Raw genomic sequence first — 16470 nt, forward strand, 5'->3', positions numbered from 1 at the left:
ATGCCTGGAGGAGGCTGTGATCCTCCACAGTGGCAGACCCAGTAGAGAGAGGGTCTCTGCTCTCAGGTTGGAGCAGCCTGGCCTTGGATGACTGCAGCCTGTGCAAGAGTGATCCACACTGCAGCAGTTTTGGGAGGACTGTGTGCCCATGTGAGAGGACCCACGCTGGAGAACTTCACAGAAAACTGTCTCGTGTGGGAGGGACCCCACAGTCTCACAGGGTAAAGACTCCTCTTCCAGAGTAGTGGAAGAAAATCTCAATGATGAATTGACCAAAACCCCTATGCCCTGTCTCCCTGTGCTGTTGGTGGGAAGGAGGGAGGGATTTGGGGAAATAAAAGGTGTTTTAAGGGCTTATTTTATTTCTCATTTTCCTCCTCTGATTCTGTTAGTAATAAATTCACTTTATACCTCTAAGTTGAAGCTGTTTTGCAGTTGGAGTATTTTCTCCCAGTCCTTAGCTCACAAAGCTTTTATTAAATTTTTCTCTCCTCTGCCCAGCTGTGGCAGGGGAGGGTACCTGAGTGATTTTTGTGGGTGCCTGGCATTTGGCTGGCGTCAAAGTACGGCAGAGGCCAAGGTTTGGAAGGCAGCAGCTTGCACTGTGCTCATTTCATTGCAGAAGCTTCACATAATTTGCTGGGAAGAGGCCGACTCTGCCATGGCACTGTCCCCGCCACCAGCCTTCATCCACCATCTCAATGTGCGTGATTGTGTCATCAGGATCAAAAGAGATCTCATCATCTCCATCTGCAAAAATTGTCAATAAAAGACAGTCACAATGCAACGAGAACCCCAGAGAGAGCTGGTTCACGTTCTTCCTCCCACCTTCTCCCAGGCAGGAGAAGACAGAACAAGTGCTCTGATAACCCCCAAGAGTTTACCTCAGCCAACCCCCATCCAATAGCACACAAAAAGCAGAGGAAGAGCAAAACCTCACAGATGAAAGATGAAGTTTCTCTCTTCTTATGCTGCTTTGGGCCAGGACAAGGCTAATTTTTTACAGTAGCTGGGAGGGGCCATGACCAAGACACAGAGGTTATTCTGTACCACCTCATGTCATTGCCAGAGGTGGGGGAAAGGGATTCTCGATTCCAAGGAAGAAGGAGTTTCTTCTAATTGAGAAAATGTGGTGGAAAGAGCCATCCAATATTGCCTATTGTTGGCTGGTTTTCCGTGTGAATACTTAATTTATTTTCTTATACCTTTTGTTATTAACATGGTTGCTGTTACTGTTCGCTTTCTTATTGCTGTTTCCAGTAAATTGTTCTTATATCAACCTCTGATCTTTGCCTTTTTGTGCCTCCAATTGGAGAGGAGAAGTGGCACATGGTTTGTTTTGTTTTTTTTTTTTAACTGGGAATACTAAACTGGAGAATACCATTCCTGTACCGCAACAATTCCCAAGCCAGGTCTCATTCTGCTTCCCAGAAGGAAGAAATTTAAACTACTAAACCACAGTTCTTTTCCCACGTCCCCGCGGCACAGCCCTGCCGGGGCACAGCCCTTCCCTGAGCCCCGAGGGCAGACCCACCTCCTTGGTAATCGTAGAGAGCCACGGCGCACACCCCGGGTCTCTGCCCCTCATTGGCACCGCCAGTGCTCCCTGCAGGACACAGCACAGACAGACAGACAGGACAGACAGATTGAAGCAGCCACACAGTGCTGGGCAGTGCCACCCTCCAGCCCAGCTCTGGGGAAGCACATCCAAACCCTGCCAGCAAGGAGAGTTGCACACAGCCCAAAGCAAGGTGTGACTTCCCTCCCCTTTTTCAAGGAGACAGTTGGGTCCTGATCTTTCATGCCCCTCTCTCAAGAAAAAGGCTGGGAATAACTCCAAGCTCTTCGCTTGCCATCTCCACCACCAGCCAAGCTGTGAAGGAAGCGCCACCAGCAGCCCATGCTGTTTGCTCCTGCCCTGGGCTGGGGCAGAGGCTACCTGCACTCCTCACACCAGGACACGCCACTAGCCATGTGAGGAATGGCCTGAACCAGAGGCAGCCCCAGGCCCCAGTGCAGCCCTGGCAGCCGGTGCCAGGGAACTGCAGCAAGAGCATTGCTGCACATCCAGCTTCTCCCGAGCCTCTGGCAGCCTCCTGCCCACACCCCACCAGCAGATTCCTGCTGTCTGCTCCAGCATCCCATGCAGCTCATCTGCACCTTAGAGCTGGGCAGGAGAGTGGGACACAACCAAGTCTCAGAAGCTGTTATCCTGACCACAGTACACTTCAAGATAAAAATTCCCGCTGGAGTTTGTCCCATACATCCACTGAGGTTAGTGGACAGGTACAAGCTTCCCAAGGCCTGGGCTCTTCCATCAGTACTCACCCAGGTGGGGCTGGCTCTGCCTGGGCTCTTGAGGAAGGATCACCTCATAGTCTTCACCTCCATCTCCTCCAAAGTCACAGGTGGCATCCAGCTTGCCCAGCGGGGCTGGCAGCTCCTCATACTCAGCACCTCCACTGCTAATGTCATAGTAGTCAGAGGGCTCTGGCAGCTCCTCATAGTCTCCATCAACATCCAAACTTGCAGAGTCCTGGCCGGGGTCCTTGCCCAGCTCTGCATCCAGATCTGCTGGCCTTGGTGGCAAAGTGGGTGGTACTTCCTCATCCTCCCTTTTGGCTTCCTGCCATGAAGTGGGAAAGTGATAGGAAGGTCACCTGCAAACCATGCCCCACAGGCAGCCCCTTCCCTGCTGCCAGGGCACAAATGGAGCACGATCCCCTTCACACCAGGGAAACAGCTGAGCTACACGGGCCGTGCCGAACCAGCAGCTGGGATTGCTCTCAGGACTCGTGTTTGAACTCTGCTCATACTTCACTACGGCCCATGGTAGTACCACAGACCCAGTCCCAGATCTTGTCCCATGAGGTCAGGTGCTGTGCAGCCATGTCCAATCCCAATGCCTCCCCCTGACCCTTCCAAAGCCTCTCACACCCCGTGCCTGTGCTCCACATCTTCCTCTAGGGCTGCACATCAAGCACAGCCCCTCTCAGGTGCAATCCCCTCTGCCTGCTCCCCTCCCCAGCTCCCCCAGGCTGCCTTGGCACCTGTTCTGATGGCATGGGCTGGTCCCCAGCAGTGGTCCTGGGTACTCCTGCTGGCGTGGCTAGAGGGGCTGCCCCAGTGTGCTCCTTCTCTCTCAGAGGGATTTCCTGCTGGAGAAAAGCCATCAGACCCTTTGAACAATGGCTGTTCACATTCCCCAACAGAGCAACTCAGAACATTTTCCTCCACCTACAAACCTGCTCTGGGCCTGGGCACTCTCAGGCTGGTGACAACAGTCAGGCAGCCCTGAAAAGGAGCATGGTGGGGAGACAGCTTCACTGTTAGCACCCCTCTGTCCTCTGAGTGCAGGAACAGCACCAGGTGGGAAGACAGGTAAACACAGGGGCTGGCTGCCATCTCCAGTTTGCTGGGATGATTCCCACATACAGACTGCTGGGGTAGCAGTAACCACACTGTTTGCCAGGCACCAGAGGCAACAGAAGCTGAGGCCAGAGCACAGGCACCATGGTTGTTGCAGGTATGTACTTATGAGTGTTTGGTGTGCTGGAAAGGGAAGTCCCGTGCCAACAGTGAAACTCAGTGGCTATTCCTGGCAGATGCAGGGAAGCAGTTTAGGCAGGAGGCGACCCTCAAGAGACCAGATAGAAGGACATGGAGCTGCAAGGCTCTGAGGAAAGGTCTGTGCCACGAGCCTGGGAGGAAATGGCAAGACAGCCCTGACTCACCTGCTGCCGAGGCACCCGGGGCTCCTGGAGCTGCTGCCTCACCCGCTCCTCCTCTGCTGACCTGGCCATGTGCTCAAACCGCGACCGCAGGCTGCTGGTGCCACTGGAAGCTCCTGTGAGGAGACAACTCATTGACTCAGCCCCACGTCTTTCTTTCACCACCTCAAGCATCCAGGAAAAGCCCAGACCTGTGCCTCTTCCAGAGAAACTTGCAGTTCAGCCAGCTTCTCCTGCCCTCCAGCACAGGTTAAACCTCCATGCCACCACAGCACACACCTGCCAGCATGCTGCCACAGAGGGACGCTGAGGCCCACAGCTTCCTAAGCCCGGGGCTGGTACTCACCTGCCTCCAGGGGTCTTGTTTTCTCATAGGAGGAGGTGGGAGCTGCCATCTCATCAAAGCCAGCAGCACTCTGCAAGAGGAAGTGAAAGAATTGTTCGGCTTGTTGGGCACTGCCAGTGCTGGCTTTGGGTACTGGTGATGGCAAGCTCTGTTCGCAGGCACGTGTGTCCCCACCTGCACTCCTGCCCTAGCCCAGGGGAGGCTGTTGGCTGCAGGCCCCACTTCTGTCCCCTCCCTGTCCTGGGGACGTACCTGTTGCCCCCCAGCCAAGGACACAGGTGTCCCTGCCCAAGAGGTGGCACTGAGAGCTGGAAAGGTGCTGTGGAGCCCAGCGAGGGAGGCTGAGCAGTGGCACAGGACTGCAGGGCTGGGGGCACTTCGTGTATCATGGCAAGGAGCTGGGGAGATGTCTGGCAGGATGCCTCTTGCCCAGGCCCACGGACACTCCACATCCACCCTGCACTCCCCGTGGCATGAGGGCATTCCCTGCTGGATGCACAGCTGCCTCCCTGCCCTGGCCGTGCAGTGGCACAGGCTGGACACCCACGGCTGTGTGTGCAGGTACTGAGAGAGGCTGGACTGGGAATAGCATTGGTGGTGCAGGAGGCTGCAGGAAAACCAAAGTGAGACAGAAAAGGCTTAAGGGTTTATCTGCTTGCATGAGAAAACCACTTCAGGCAAAAGGAACGAGCAGGTAGGACCCACTTTCAGCCTGAGACTTTACACCAGGTGCTGCCTGCAGGTGTCACAATGGGCTGATGGCGACTGCAGCCATGAAGCCACGAAAGCAGCTCCGCCCTCCCTGCAGAAAGCCCTTGAGCAGGCAAACCAACCTGCAGACTCAGAACCAGGGGTCCACAGGTCACGGCAGAGGCCTGGACATGCTGTGTGAATGACAGCATTTGTATTTTGAGTGAGCCTTAGTCTGATACTGAGCATCCAGAACTTTACCAAAGGGGAGTTCAGGCTGCCTGAGGGTCTGTTATGCTCTGCTCTGGTGCAGTGAATTCAGCATTTCTCCACTCCTGAGGGCCAGGCAATCTGAAACTTAGTTACTTGCCCTTAGTTACTATCTAAGTAATGGTATCTAAGTACCATTCGTTACCAATCCTTATTTTCTACCGTGTTTCTTTATGCTTCAGTAATCTCAAAATGCACAAATTCAGCTTCACTTTGCGCCAAACAAGAGCTACTTATCCTCTCTCTGCATCGTGCTTTCCAAAGGACCCACAGCCCTTTTACCAAGTCCTCATCTGCTTTTGCATGTTGTTTTTGACCACATACAAGATGTGCCTTGTGTCAGTGCCCCTCCATTTGCTGTTGTTAAATTCATAGACAGCACTGATCTCTTCTGAGGGCAGGACAACATTTCCTGTCTGCTGCTGGCCCAGCCTGCACATGCAGCATGGGCAGGACCATGTGGGTTGCTTCAATGTGTTTGTATCCTCCCCACGGCTCCGTGTCCCCAGCAGGGGAAGGAGGTTTCAGGGAAGGCACCCTCGCTGCCTCTTCCAAACACCCCAAAGCCCCAGGATTCACATCTTTTAGGCTATCCACATCCATACACATCACCACCCATTGGCAGAAACCCCCTCTACAGACCAAGCCCTCAGAAGAGCGTGCAAAGCACAGAATCGATCCCAGGCAATTCCTCTCAGTCTGAGGTGTGACTGTAGTGAGGCTTTGCCTGGTGTCAGTCCAAACAAAAAACCCGAACCAGCAACTTGGTGAGTTCTTCTTATGCACAGCAGATTGATCTATGCCAATCCTATCCCTGCTGGAGTTTGTCAAGGTGTGCAGGAAGATTTAGCACCTGAACAGATCACGAGGCACTCCTTGACAGGAGTGAAAAACCTGCAGAGGGTAACAAACAGCAGAGAAGTGAGGAGTAACAGAATGCCATGAGGAATTCCCTGCATAACAGTTCCCCAGGCTGCATCCCTCTGCACTCTCTGGTATTTTACACTCAGCCAGCTCCTTCTTGCCACAGCTGTGCACTGGGACCTCACCTCCACTCTTCTCTTTGAGCCAGGCAAAAAGCAGCGATTAGGAGGAAGCAATTGCAGGTTGCAGATGTCTTACCTTATCCACTCTATCCTTCTGGACCCCATAACGGCCTCCAAACCCTTTGGCATAGTCTGTATGGAAAAAATGTTATTTTATACTATTTTGTATTTTGCGTGCACCTCTGACTCCACTATGCTGTGACCAGTGAAATGAATTTGCATGTGTTATCTCTGGTTAGTTCCACATGTGATGAGATACAGATAAAGCTAAAGTGTCTTTTAGGACTAATCCCTCCCTCCTTTCAGCTGAAGGCACAGGTGTGCAAGGCTGTAGCTGCCAAACCTGAGCCCAAGGCACCAGGGTGAGGCCAGTCACCCCACTGGAGTGGAGCTGGCCCTGTTCAGGGAGGCCAGACATGCTGCACACAGGGCATTCCTGGGATCTGCTCTGCCTCACCCCTACAATGAGCTTACGGTCAGGAATGCCCCTCACAGAGGAAGCACGGCGGAGTCTGGGGGTCCTGACTGAGGGACTCACATTCCATGCCCACCACTGATCCAAGCTCCCACCTACTCTGCCCTCGTGCTTTGGGGTTCACTGTGTCTCAGCTGCTCTGCAACGTGCTGGACACACTCTGTTTTCAGCAGCTGGATCTCTTTATGAACCACAAGCTCCAGACACAGGTCTGTGCATGCTCCAAGGAAATTGCTGCCACCTCTGGCACCATTGCCCGACCTCTTTGGGATGCGTGGGGTTGCACTTCTTCCTGATGGTCCCAGCCAAGGGCATTCTTGTCCTGACGATCCCTCTGGACCCCAAACTTCCCACCAAAGCCCACAGAATAGTCTTCAACCACAGGGATCCAGATCAGGGCATGGAAGAGAACACACAAGGGAGGGAAGGAGGCAAGTGACAGCAGTGTGAGGTCAGGCTGTTCTCACAGGTTTTCCATGCCCAGGACTTTGAGAAAGACATGGAGTAAAGGCAGATTTCCCCACCAGTGCTGCAGCAACAGCCCTCCCTCCTCCCTGGGATGTGTCACCTGCTATTGGCACCTGCCTCGGCTTCCCCTTCACCCTTCCCCTGGTGATACACTGCCCAAGAGATCCCTATGCCCACAGAACTCTTCTGCTCCTCTTCCTTTAGCCAGAGCTCCTTTCAGCAGCCATGAAATGTGCAATGGCTTTCCTCACCCGGCCCATTCCCAACAGCTCCCTGTAGCTCTTCCACCATTCCTGCAGCAGATTGCAAATGCCCTGCACAGTGCCCCATAGTCCCAGTGGGCACAGTCCCTAGCTCCAGCCCTGCCACTGCCTGCTCTCCCCCTCAGCTGGTTCCTCCAGCACCCCCAGCCCCTCCAGCACCCCCAGCTGCCTCAGTTTCCTCCACTTCACCCAGCTTCCCCAGCCCATCTGGCTGCCGTGGCTCACCTTTCTGAGAGTCATGCTTCTCCGCCTGGCTTTTGTAGTCAAATCCCACGGCTGCTTTGTCCACCTTATCCCTCTCCACTCCGTAACGGCCACCAAACCCCTTGGAGTAATCTGAGGTGGTGTATGGAGTCAAACGCTGCCCTCAGCACAGGGCAGGTGAGGAGAGGATAGGGAACAGCACTGGGAAGGGCCCCAGGGAGAAGGGGCAGCAGCAGAGATTATGGAAAACGCCATAGAAAGTGGAGGGTTGAAGGGATCAGAGTGGATGGCAGGGAGCAGCCCGGGTGAGAGCCCACGGGGATGTGGGCACAAGGCAAATGGGTGTCAGGGCACCAGGAGACACAGGCCAGGAGGAATGAAGAAAACAGAGGTGCTGAGGACAGTGGGAGCTCTGTCACCCATGAAAGCAAAGCCAAGCAAGACTTGGGCAGTGCCAGCCAGGGCATCAGTCCCTCACCCACCCCCAGAGCCAGGATTTCAGCCTATGGTCTGCCAGCCTCGGGAAAGGGCTATGAGTAAAATACTGAGCCTTGGGAGCACAGGAACGGCAAAAGGGCTTATGTTTGCTGTAGTGGAATCTCAGCTTCCACAGGGACACACCTGACCCTGGGGACTCAAGGCTGAACCCCCATTTCTGCAGCCTTGCTCCCACTCTTCTCCCTGGCACACTGGCCATGGTGTGAGAGCACAGCAGTTGCCCTGTGCCCCTCCTTTTTCCATCTCCAAACCAGTGATCCATTAATGACTTCAACCATGTTCAGCTGTTTTCTGAGGACCACCTGGTTATTACTGGCTGATTCCTGAGACATTTCAGCCTCCATCCTAATGCCTGGCTGCAGAGACTCCTCCTTTCAGACACCTGCTTGCTCAGTCTAAATCCTGCCCTTCAGGAGTAAATGGGAGTCACCTCTCCCCGTTCCCTGATGCTATTCTCACAGGTCTGCATTTCACGGGGCTGAGTTGAGGCTTCTCTGACAACTTCAGCTGTACCAATCCATGGAGGCTATGATCTAGAGAAATATATATAAGAATATTTTGCATTCCGGAATGGATCTCTGTTTGATAGAAGCTCAGTCACTTAATCTGTAAGTCCTAAAAATTCTTAAACTTATTGTGACTACACGATTATCTACCTAAGGGGCTGTTATGAAATGGATCTTTAAGAGAGTTGTTTTCAGTAAACACAGATTTTGACTCTTATCTTGCTGCTGGAGCTTCCATATGGACACATTTTTATGAAAAGCAATCCAAACACTCTATTTCTGACATTTCTATTTCTTGAGCATTCATCACACAGCCTAATGAATTCCTATGTCTACAAGAATAGGTTAATGGAGCACAACTTCATGCCATTCATTATTTTAAGATCAACCCAAAGAATGCCTCAAATAATTTTCCTTCTTTTATAGTTTCCTTTTAAATGAACCTGATTCAGTTCTTTACTTGGTAAAGGTGCAGTATTCCTCACATTTACCTGAAACAGCAATAGACCACGCCCTCTCATCTTCTCTTGAGTGCAGAATATTTAAAATACCCTTAGTTTCTATTCTGTTTGTTGAATTATCTGCAGAATTCTGCAGAAGGGCTTTCTGGTAGGGTTTTGCTTTCATATCCATTGCTGTGCCTTTTCCTTACAGGGCTGCTTTTCCAGCAATTCCTTCTCAAGTGCTACAGTGCTCAGGCTTCCTCTGGAGCAATTCCATGAAGGGCTCTGAGAGGAGTGGGAGCACCAGCCATCCATGGCAGGGTGGGGGTGTCTGCTCTGCTCAGCCAGGACGGGGTTTCCACCAAAGCAAAGCACAGAGACAAGCAGGACGTACAGGATGAGGACGGTGACAGGAGAGCAGCAGATGGGGCCACAAGGATGATGGGCTGGGAACAGGAATCTGAAACAAGAGACAGGAGACTGTGCCACAGGCATCAGCACGGGATACTGGGAGCAGACAAGAAGCTGGCAAAGGGTCAAGGGGCCACATGTGCCCACGGACTTGCCTTTCTGAGACGAGTGTTTCTCCACCTCACTCTTGTATTCAAAGCCCAGTGCTGACTGGAACAAGAAGGGAAGGACTGTCAATCATCCCGAGGGCCAAGACGGGTCCCAGCCTCCGTCCCCTGGCACCAGGCTGTTACTGGCTCCCTCTCTTGTGCTGCAGCCAAGAGACGAACAGGGACAAACACCACAGCCCCTGGACAAACAGTGCTGTGCCTGGATGGGACAGACCCACCACAGCGAGGCACGCCAGTTACCCTCACTGTGCCACAGGTGAGCTGTGCTTCAGTGAGACCACAGCACACCCTGCACGCCCCGAGCCGTGAACACTGAGCCACACCTGGCGTGCACAAGTGCTGATGGGCAGCACAAGCCACAGGAATGGATTTCAGCTGCACTGTCCAACACACCTTGTCAGCTCGGTCCCGCTGGACTCCAAACTTGCCGCCGAAGCCCTGGGCTGCATCTGTCTGGGAGGAGTGCTTCTCAACATGAGCAACGTATTCGTGTCCTACTGCGCACTGAGAGGAGAGAGTGTGACATGAACTTCCACGGTGGACAGGCAGAGGCACCACAGCTGCCTCCACGCGCTGCTGACACACTCGCAGCTGCAGGGTGACAGCTCTGAGCTGGCTGTGCTCTCCACGTGGCCTTTGCCAGCAGCAGCAGCTCTGCTCTGAGGCCCGGCAGGAGCCCCAAGGGCTGGCATCTCACAACCCACCCCCCCACTGCCAGCTCATCAAGCAAAGTGTGGGATGCCCGAAGACAGCTGATCTCAAGTGCTGCTGGAGTTGCATGGTGGATAATCACAGGGGAGACAAGAGAAAAGTGCAGATAGGCATACAGAGCTGAGAACTCCAGGCAGAGGCCTGGCACCCATTCATGTTCCTGTATCTGACAGTGAGGGCTAGCAAACCTGGCCACAGGCCAGGTCAGGATCCTGCTCTCCCTGCTGGAGGTGCTGCTCTGGCCAGGAACCACAGACACCCTATGCCAAAATGAAACGGCTGTGCTCAGACTCTGCTGGACCACAGTGAGGTGTTTTTGTTGAGCAACTTCTTGGCCTTTATCTGGTTTCACCAGGATGCTGCAAGTGTTCAGCTTTGGCCCCTTCTCCCGAGGATCAGTGTGCAGTTCCTGACTGCAACAGCTCTGGCAGGGAGAGCAGGCAATTTTGGAGGACAGTGTTTCTCATCTTGCCATCCTGGTACTGTTCAATCCCGCAGTGACCACACCTATGGAACTCTACTGCAATCTAATCATCTCACTTCTGAGAAAGAAGCATTAAATGTTGAAAGGTGCAGGAAGAAGCATGATAATGATTATCAGTAAACACAGACCAGATCTGATGTCTAGAGCTTTATCTTGGGGAGATATGAGGTCTGTAATGCAGAATATGAGGAGAGAGTTACTATACATGACTTCTTCAAGCACAAGTAAGGACGCACCAGATTTGTTATGCAGCAGGCTTGAACAGCCACAGAAAGTCCTTCACAGCTAAAGGGAGCATTGCAATGAAGTTGTAGAGATGAGTTATACTGAAATGAATTCACAGATCCTGCAGACAGGCAGATTATGGGCTAGCTGGACGTGTGTGAATCTGTGCAGCCATGCAAACTCCCCATTCTCTCCCTTCAGGGTTAGGCCAGAAAACAGGGACGTCCCTTCCTTTTTGATGAAAGCACTTTTCCACTGAGGCTCAAGGAAGCCTTCCACAGCTGTTACCTTATCCATACGGTCTTGCTCTGTTCCAAATTTGCCCCCATAGCCATAGGATGCCTTGGGGCCAGTCTCCAGCTCCTTCTTCTTGATAACCTCATGTTCCTCTGATACCTTGTTCCTCAGCTGATGGATGCTGGAGGCAGAGATAGGGCAGGTCGGTGTGGGATTTTGCAGAGCAGTGCAGCTATCTGGAGCATCCCCGTGCCCCTGACCGGCCAAAGCCCAGCAGGACACATACGCAGGACGAGCTACCTGCGCTGGGCTCCCCTGGCTGCCAGCCGCACACGCAGCTACGGAGCCTGAGAGGGCAGCCCGGGGTCTGGCTCAGGGGACATCCAGCCCCTCTCCAGCTGTTCAGGGCTACACTCCGACTTTCTCGGCACCCCATACCTTCCTTTTTCCGAGTGCTGCACCGGACACCCTGCAGGGCTGCCTGGGCTGTCCCGAGGGTTAGCCCCGGGCAGGGGAGGAGCGGCAGCCCCGGCACCGGGACAGCCCCATGTGCAGTGTTCGCCCCCCCGGGCCGCCACCAGCCCAGCTGTGCCCCGCTCTCCTTCCCGGCAGGGCTCGTTCCATCCCCGCGGGCCGATCCCCCACGCCTCCCGGTCCCGGTGCCCCGCGCCGCCCAGTCCCGGTCCTAGTCCTGATCCCCCGGTGCCGGTGCCGGTGCCGGTCTCGGTCCGTCCCGCAGTCACTCACTCGATGTGCCCGGCGCGGCCCGAGCCCTCGATGGTTTTGGCTCCCCAGCGCTGCTCCCGCTCGGAGATGTCGTTCTGCGGGACGAACGCTGCCGTCAGTCCCGGACTGGGCACGGCCCAGGGGTCCCGGCCCCCCATCCCCGCCGGACAGGGCAGGGCCGGGCCGGGGTCCCCACCCACTCCGCAGAGCCGAGGCGACACCCGGAAAGCGCGGAATTCGCCGTTCGGGAAAACACCCGAGAAACCGGAGTGACCTCAGCCTCGGGCATGACTATCATGGCCTTGTGTTGTAGCTTTGTGGGAGGTCTGAACATGTATTCGATAAAGTGAAGCATCAATAAAGTCTTTTCTAATATATAAGAAAGCTGAAAATATGTATATATTAAATAGAATGAAAAAAAATATAATACAAAGTCTTATTCTGTTCACCCTTAGTTTGAATGCTTCCACAAATAGAAGAAATTAAGTAAGCAAAAAAATTGGACAGGGTAGATTTTTCCTGAAACTATGAGAAAGTAATTTGATTTTCTGCCCCAAACTAGAATTCCTTACTGGAAATAATTAGGCAAGAAGGAACCTTGAAAACACAGGACTTTTGTCCAGCAGGAGAGGCTTATTAGGAAAGTAATAGAGAACCAAATGGAAGATGAAAATCATGACCCTGTATGAATGCAGAGGGTTCCCCAGGCTGAACCCTTATGCTCATTCAGCTCATTCAGTCAAACTAGATCGAAAACAAGAGTGTAAGAGGCACAGAGCTGTACCTGCACAAGATCACTGTAAACAGAGTAGGACTTTTCATCTGGAAAAAAGATAAATGAAGGAAATCCTGGATCCTGTAGTTACAGTGTGGGATGGAGAAAACGGGTTTGCTGTGTCTTATACGATGTGGAGAGCACAAGGGACGTTATGAGGGAGCAGGTTTAAGAAACCCTGCATATTCTGTATTCCTTAAGTGCCATTGCTTGTGGTCAGCCCTGGGGAGTGCAGTGATGTAGGAAGTTCTGGAGACTAAATCTGGAGATGTGTCAGACAGGTGACCTGACAGTACCTGCGAGGGGTGACGGCACTGGGTTGATCCCACCCTGCCAGCAGTGCTACAGCGATGTCGAGCCCTGAGCTGAGCAGCAAGTGCCCAGGGCCAGGAGCTCTTCACACCACCAGTATAACAGTTGCCACACTAGACACTCACCACGAAATCAGGGTCCGTGTCCCAGTCGTCTCCCTGAGCCTCCACTTTCACTGACACGTTGTGTCCCACGGCTGCTTTCCACATCTGCACAACAAGGACGTGGTGTCACCCAGGGTGGCCACACACGGCCACAGCAGAACCTGGGCTGGAAGGAGCCCTTACAGGCCACCTGTCCTCACGTATCTGTCCCTCATACAGTTTTGGGCATCCCAAAATAGCTGATCCTGAGCCCCAGCATGTCTTACAGCAAAAAACATAGGGAGTGTAGGTGTAAACCACACCCTTCATGCATCCTGACTCCGCAGCAGGAACACACACCTTATTATAATGTAAATGAATGCTGGCATCCAATTACCAGATTCTTCTTTTCCAGCACACGTTAATTTTCTGTGCTGTGGGAGGCTGTTCCCTGCGTTACCCCCTTATTAGCATAGTCACGCACACCGCTGTGATGTGCTCCAGCACCATGACATTGCGCTGCTGGAACTGAGGTGGACTCCTCAAGCCTCTTGTTTGCTTTTCAACCTTTTAATCCCTGCCCAGGAGCCTAGAGAAGGGTCAGAGCAAGGCTGGACAGTGGTGTGACAGAGCTGGTGCTGTGTGGTGTTCGTGTCTGTCACATGGAAAAAATGGGAAATGGTGCTAAAAGCACTGAGGATGTAGGGCTAAACTGGCTGAGGCTGTGGTGGAACCGCTCCTGCAAGCCTGGAGGAAGTGATGGACCCAGGAAGAGGAAGTTAAAAGTAATGCGAAATCTAAACCTCCTGCATTTAATTTTCAAGGTGACCATGAAAAAAACATGATGAAAAAGTCTCCCCCCACAAACAACCGCTTTTACAAAATGAGAGAGAGAGAAATGATTAGTTGGCTTGCCCCTACACCCCAGAACAATTATCCTCATCAGAGCCCAATCCCTTCATAACTCACCCTTGTGTACTGCCTGCACTGTTGAGGAACAGCCAGTTCTCTGTGTCACCCAAAGCAGATTTTTCATGGCGCAGAGAGAAAGATGGAAGAGAATGTGGAGGAAAGACTGAGCTGAGCCCTGTTCTCCATCACAGCAAACTGTGACCAAATCAACAGGAAGGAAGAGACCTCCTGTGTGCTGGATCCTCAGTCAGCAGCAGCTTTTACCATGTGCTGCACTAACCCCTCACTCCCCACGGCTCTAGGGAAGCCTCAGACAGCCCTGAGCACTTGGGGCAGTTGTCCTCTGTGAAAGCAAAATGTTTATGCTGAGTAATTTAGTAATTCTCTGTTTATGCTAAGTAATTAACTATCCCACATCAAAAGCTGCTTAAGTGAATAACCTTGGGTTTAGTGCACTGCACTGCTCAGTTTCAAGCCGTCCTTTCCAGAGAACCAGCACTGTAAGACCAGGGAGCAAAGAGAACAGAAACCAAATGAGCACAGCAGAGATTATTCTTTCTTTTGTTGAACACAGGCCAGGGAGTCAGCTAAGGGAGGAGATGAAGGGCTAAGGCAGGTATACAGTGGAAATCTGGTTTTAGGTCTTCTCCAGGTGCCTCAGGACCACAGCAGGTCTGTGACGTTCCCCACTGACAGCAAGCTGGTGCCAAACTGAATACAGCTAGTTGCAATTAGCAGCAGGGGAAGCAGAAAGGCTCGTATGGACATCACAGCCCTGTCTAACACAGCCTTTCTTCTCCTTTTCCCCTCCCTCATTTATTGGCATCTCTCATCCTAAAGATTTTTAAAGTCCGTTGCTCATTTTTGTGAAGCATAAGCCAGCAGTAATAACCAGCTAGCACAGGGCTGCTTGTCATCAGGGCAGCTGATTTGAGCTCAAATAAGATGGTCCAAGGTTTTAAATGCTGCTGTAAATGGTTCCTGACCAGCCATTCTCCGAAGGCACCTGCCATACAGTGTGGGAACCATGGCAAACCACAGGCTGTAATCACGTCACAAGGCTCTGGACGTTCTATATGAGAAATATCAGCCATGGTAGCATCTCAACACTTTTTTTGTCCCATTTTTCCACTAGAGCACAAATATAGGGCTACCCCACATCACAGTTGTGCTGGTAGATTTGGAAATGTGGTTCTTTAGAGCCTCAGACACAAAAACCACCACGATGACAGGACAGCAGCCTGAGAAGCAAATGCCAAGCCTTGTCCACGTAAACATGCTTGGTCAGGAAGGAGCTCTCTTTGCCCATCAAACACTAAGCTTTTTTGTAGTCATTTCTCACTTTCCACTCCCAAAATCCCCTCAAGTTTTCTTACCTTTAAAGGCTTATCAGTTCCTGCTGGCAAACTGGCTGCTTTTTGTTCAGGCACCTGCTGCCAGTGAGAGCTTTGGGCCTGTGTCTGCTCTGAGTTCCTGTTTTAACTTCAGCTCTTTTCGCTTCCTGCATCCCAGCCCCCATCTCTGCTCGAGTCATGAGTCCCAGAGCTGGTGTCAATGCTGCAGTTCCCCTGTAGGCTGCCTCTGCTCCGAGACACTGATGCAGTGCAGACCCAGAGTTCCCCCATCAGCACTCTGGATCCCATCAGGTCCCAGCACAGGGACCTGTGTTTTAAGGAAGATTCTCACGTGGGTATAAAAAACTAAGTTCTGGTGGAGACACAAACCCTGGAGCCAGGTCTTGAGCATACCTTTTACTTTCAATATCTCTCCCCATTACTTGGAAGATTGAGGAGAACACTAACCTTGCTCCTGAACCTTTTCTTGTTCTGCCCAGGGCCTGAAAACTCCTTTGATCAAACTTGGACTTCTTGTTGCAACATCAACAGTATCCACATGAAAGAACCAGAGTGGGCACAGTCCAAAGGCTGCACTGAAATTAAGTCAGTGGTCTGGTGGCATCCCTGTCTCAGGCTCCTGGGAGGCAGCAAACACTCCTGAAAAGAGTCTGGCACCTGGGTGCTTTCACTGTGCTCAGGAGCAAATCTCCTGTGACTGCACCCCTCTGCCGTTTTTCCTCAGCGCTGGCCTCAATGCAGCTCTCTTTAGGAGAGGTGGGTTGGTCTGCCCTGGTGAGGGCACGGGCGTAGGTTCCTTGCACCTCGTCGTGTGCTTTGTCTGACATTCCCACATCCTCACACCTGTCCTGTAATGGGAGCTGAGAGGATCAGGAGGGTTCCCCTTAGAGCTACCTGCAGTCACTTGCATCCACTCCTCCCCACCCTACCGTTGCCTTCCTCCTGGCACAAAACCAGACCTTGCCCCAGACTCAGCAGTGGTGCTGAATTGGCATGAGGGTCCCAGGGATGACAGAGCACAGCTTCGTTGGTTGACCTCCTTCTCAGGCTCTACTGAAGACAGATCAAAAATCAAGGCACCTATCTGTCCACTGGAGAAGAAACAAAATGTTGAAATGTTTGAGACAGG

The 16470-nt window shown here is 52.6% G+C and overlaps 1 protein-coding gene across 3 annotated transcripts; it reads right to left on the reverse strand.

Moving 5' to 3' along the window:
* Positions 1–457: 457 nt before the first annotated feature.
* On the reverse strand, positions 458–15479 carry HCLS1 (hematopoietic cell-specific Lyn substrate 1). Of its 3 annotated transcripts, none has more exons than XM_014890798.2 (15): positions 15363–15479; positions 13117–13200; positions 11926–11999; positions 11230–11359; positions 9915–10025; positions 9507–9561; positions 7515–7625; positions 6820–6930; positions 6160–6215; positions 4078–4147; positions 3735–3847; positions 3051–3155; positions 2329–2626; positions 1535–1606; positions 458–750 (listed from the first exon to the last, which is right to left on the reverse strand). In XM_014890798.2, exons 2-15 carry the CDS (start codon positions 13198–13200, stop codon positions 614–616), a joined length of 1527 nt encoding a protein of 508 aa, XP_014746284.2. In that variant the 5' UTR covers positions 15363–15479; the 3' UTR covers positions 458–613. The 3 variants fall into 3 exon arrangements, with proteins under 3 accessions (XP_014746284.2, XP_014746283.2, XP_088022227.1); XM_014890797.2 differs by having other exon boundaries at positions 3051–3158; XM_088166101.1 differs by lacking the exon at positions 15363–15479 and adding an exon at positions 14044–14183 and having other exon boundaries at positions 3051–3158.
* Between the last annotated feature and the right edge of the window lie 991 nt (positions 15480–16470).

This window comes from Sturnus vulgaris, chromosome 5 (genome assembly GCF_052056855.1).
Source record: "Sturnus vulgaris isolate bStuVul1 chromosome 5, bStuVul1.hap1, whole genome shotgun sequence".
Lineage (NCBI taxonomy): Eukaryota > Metazoa > Chordata > Aves > Passeriformes > Sturnidae > Sturnus > Sturnus vulgaris.

Coding starts and splice junctions, on each gene's coding strand:
- HCLS1 (XM_014890797.2), bottom strand. CDS start 13,200: ATGTGGAAAGCAGCCGTGGGACACAACGTGTCAGTGAAAGTGGAGGCT. Junction 7,626..9,506: donor GAAACACTCGTCTCAGAAAG/GCAAGTCCGTGG, acceptor ACACCACCTCAG/ATTACTCCAAGGGGTTTGGT. Junction 6,931..7,514: donor GAAGCATGACTCTCAGAAAG/GTGAGCCACGGC, acceptor CTGTGGTTGAAG/ACTATTCTGTGGGCTTTGGT.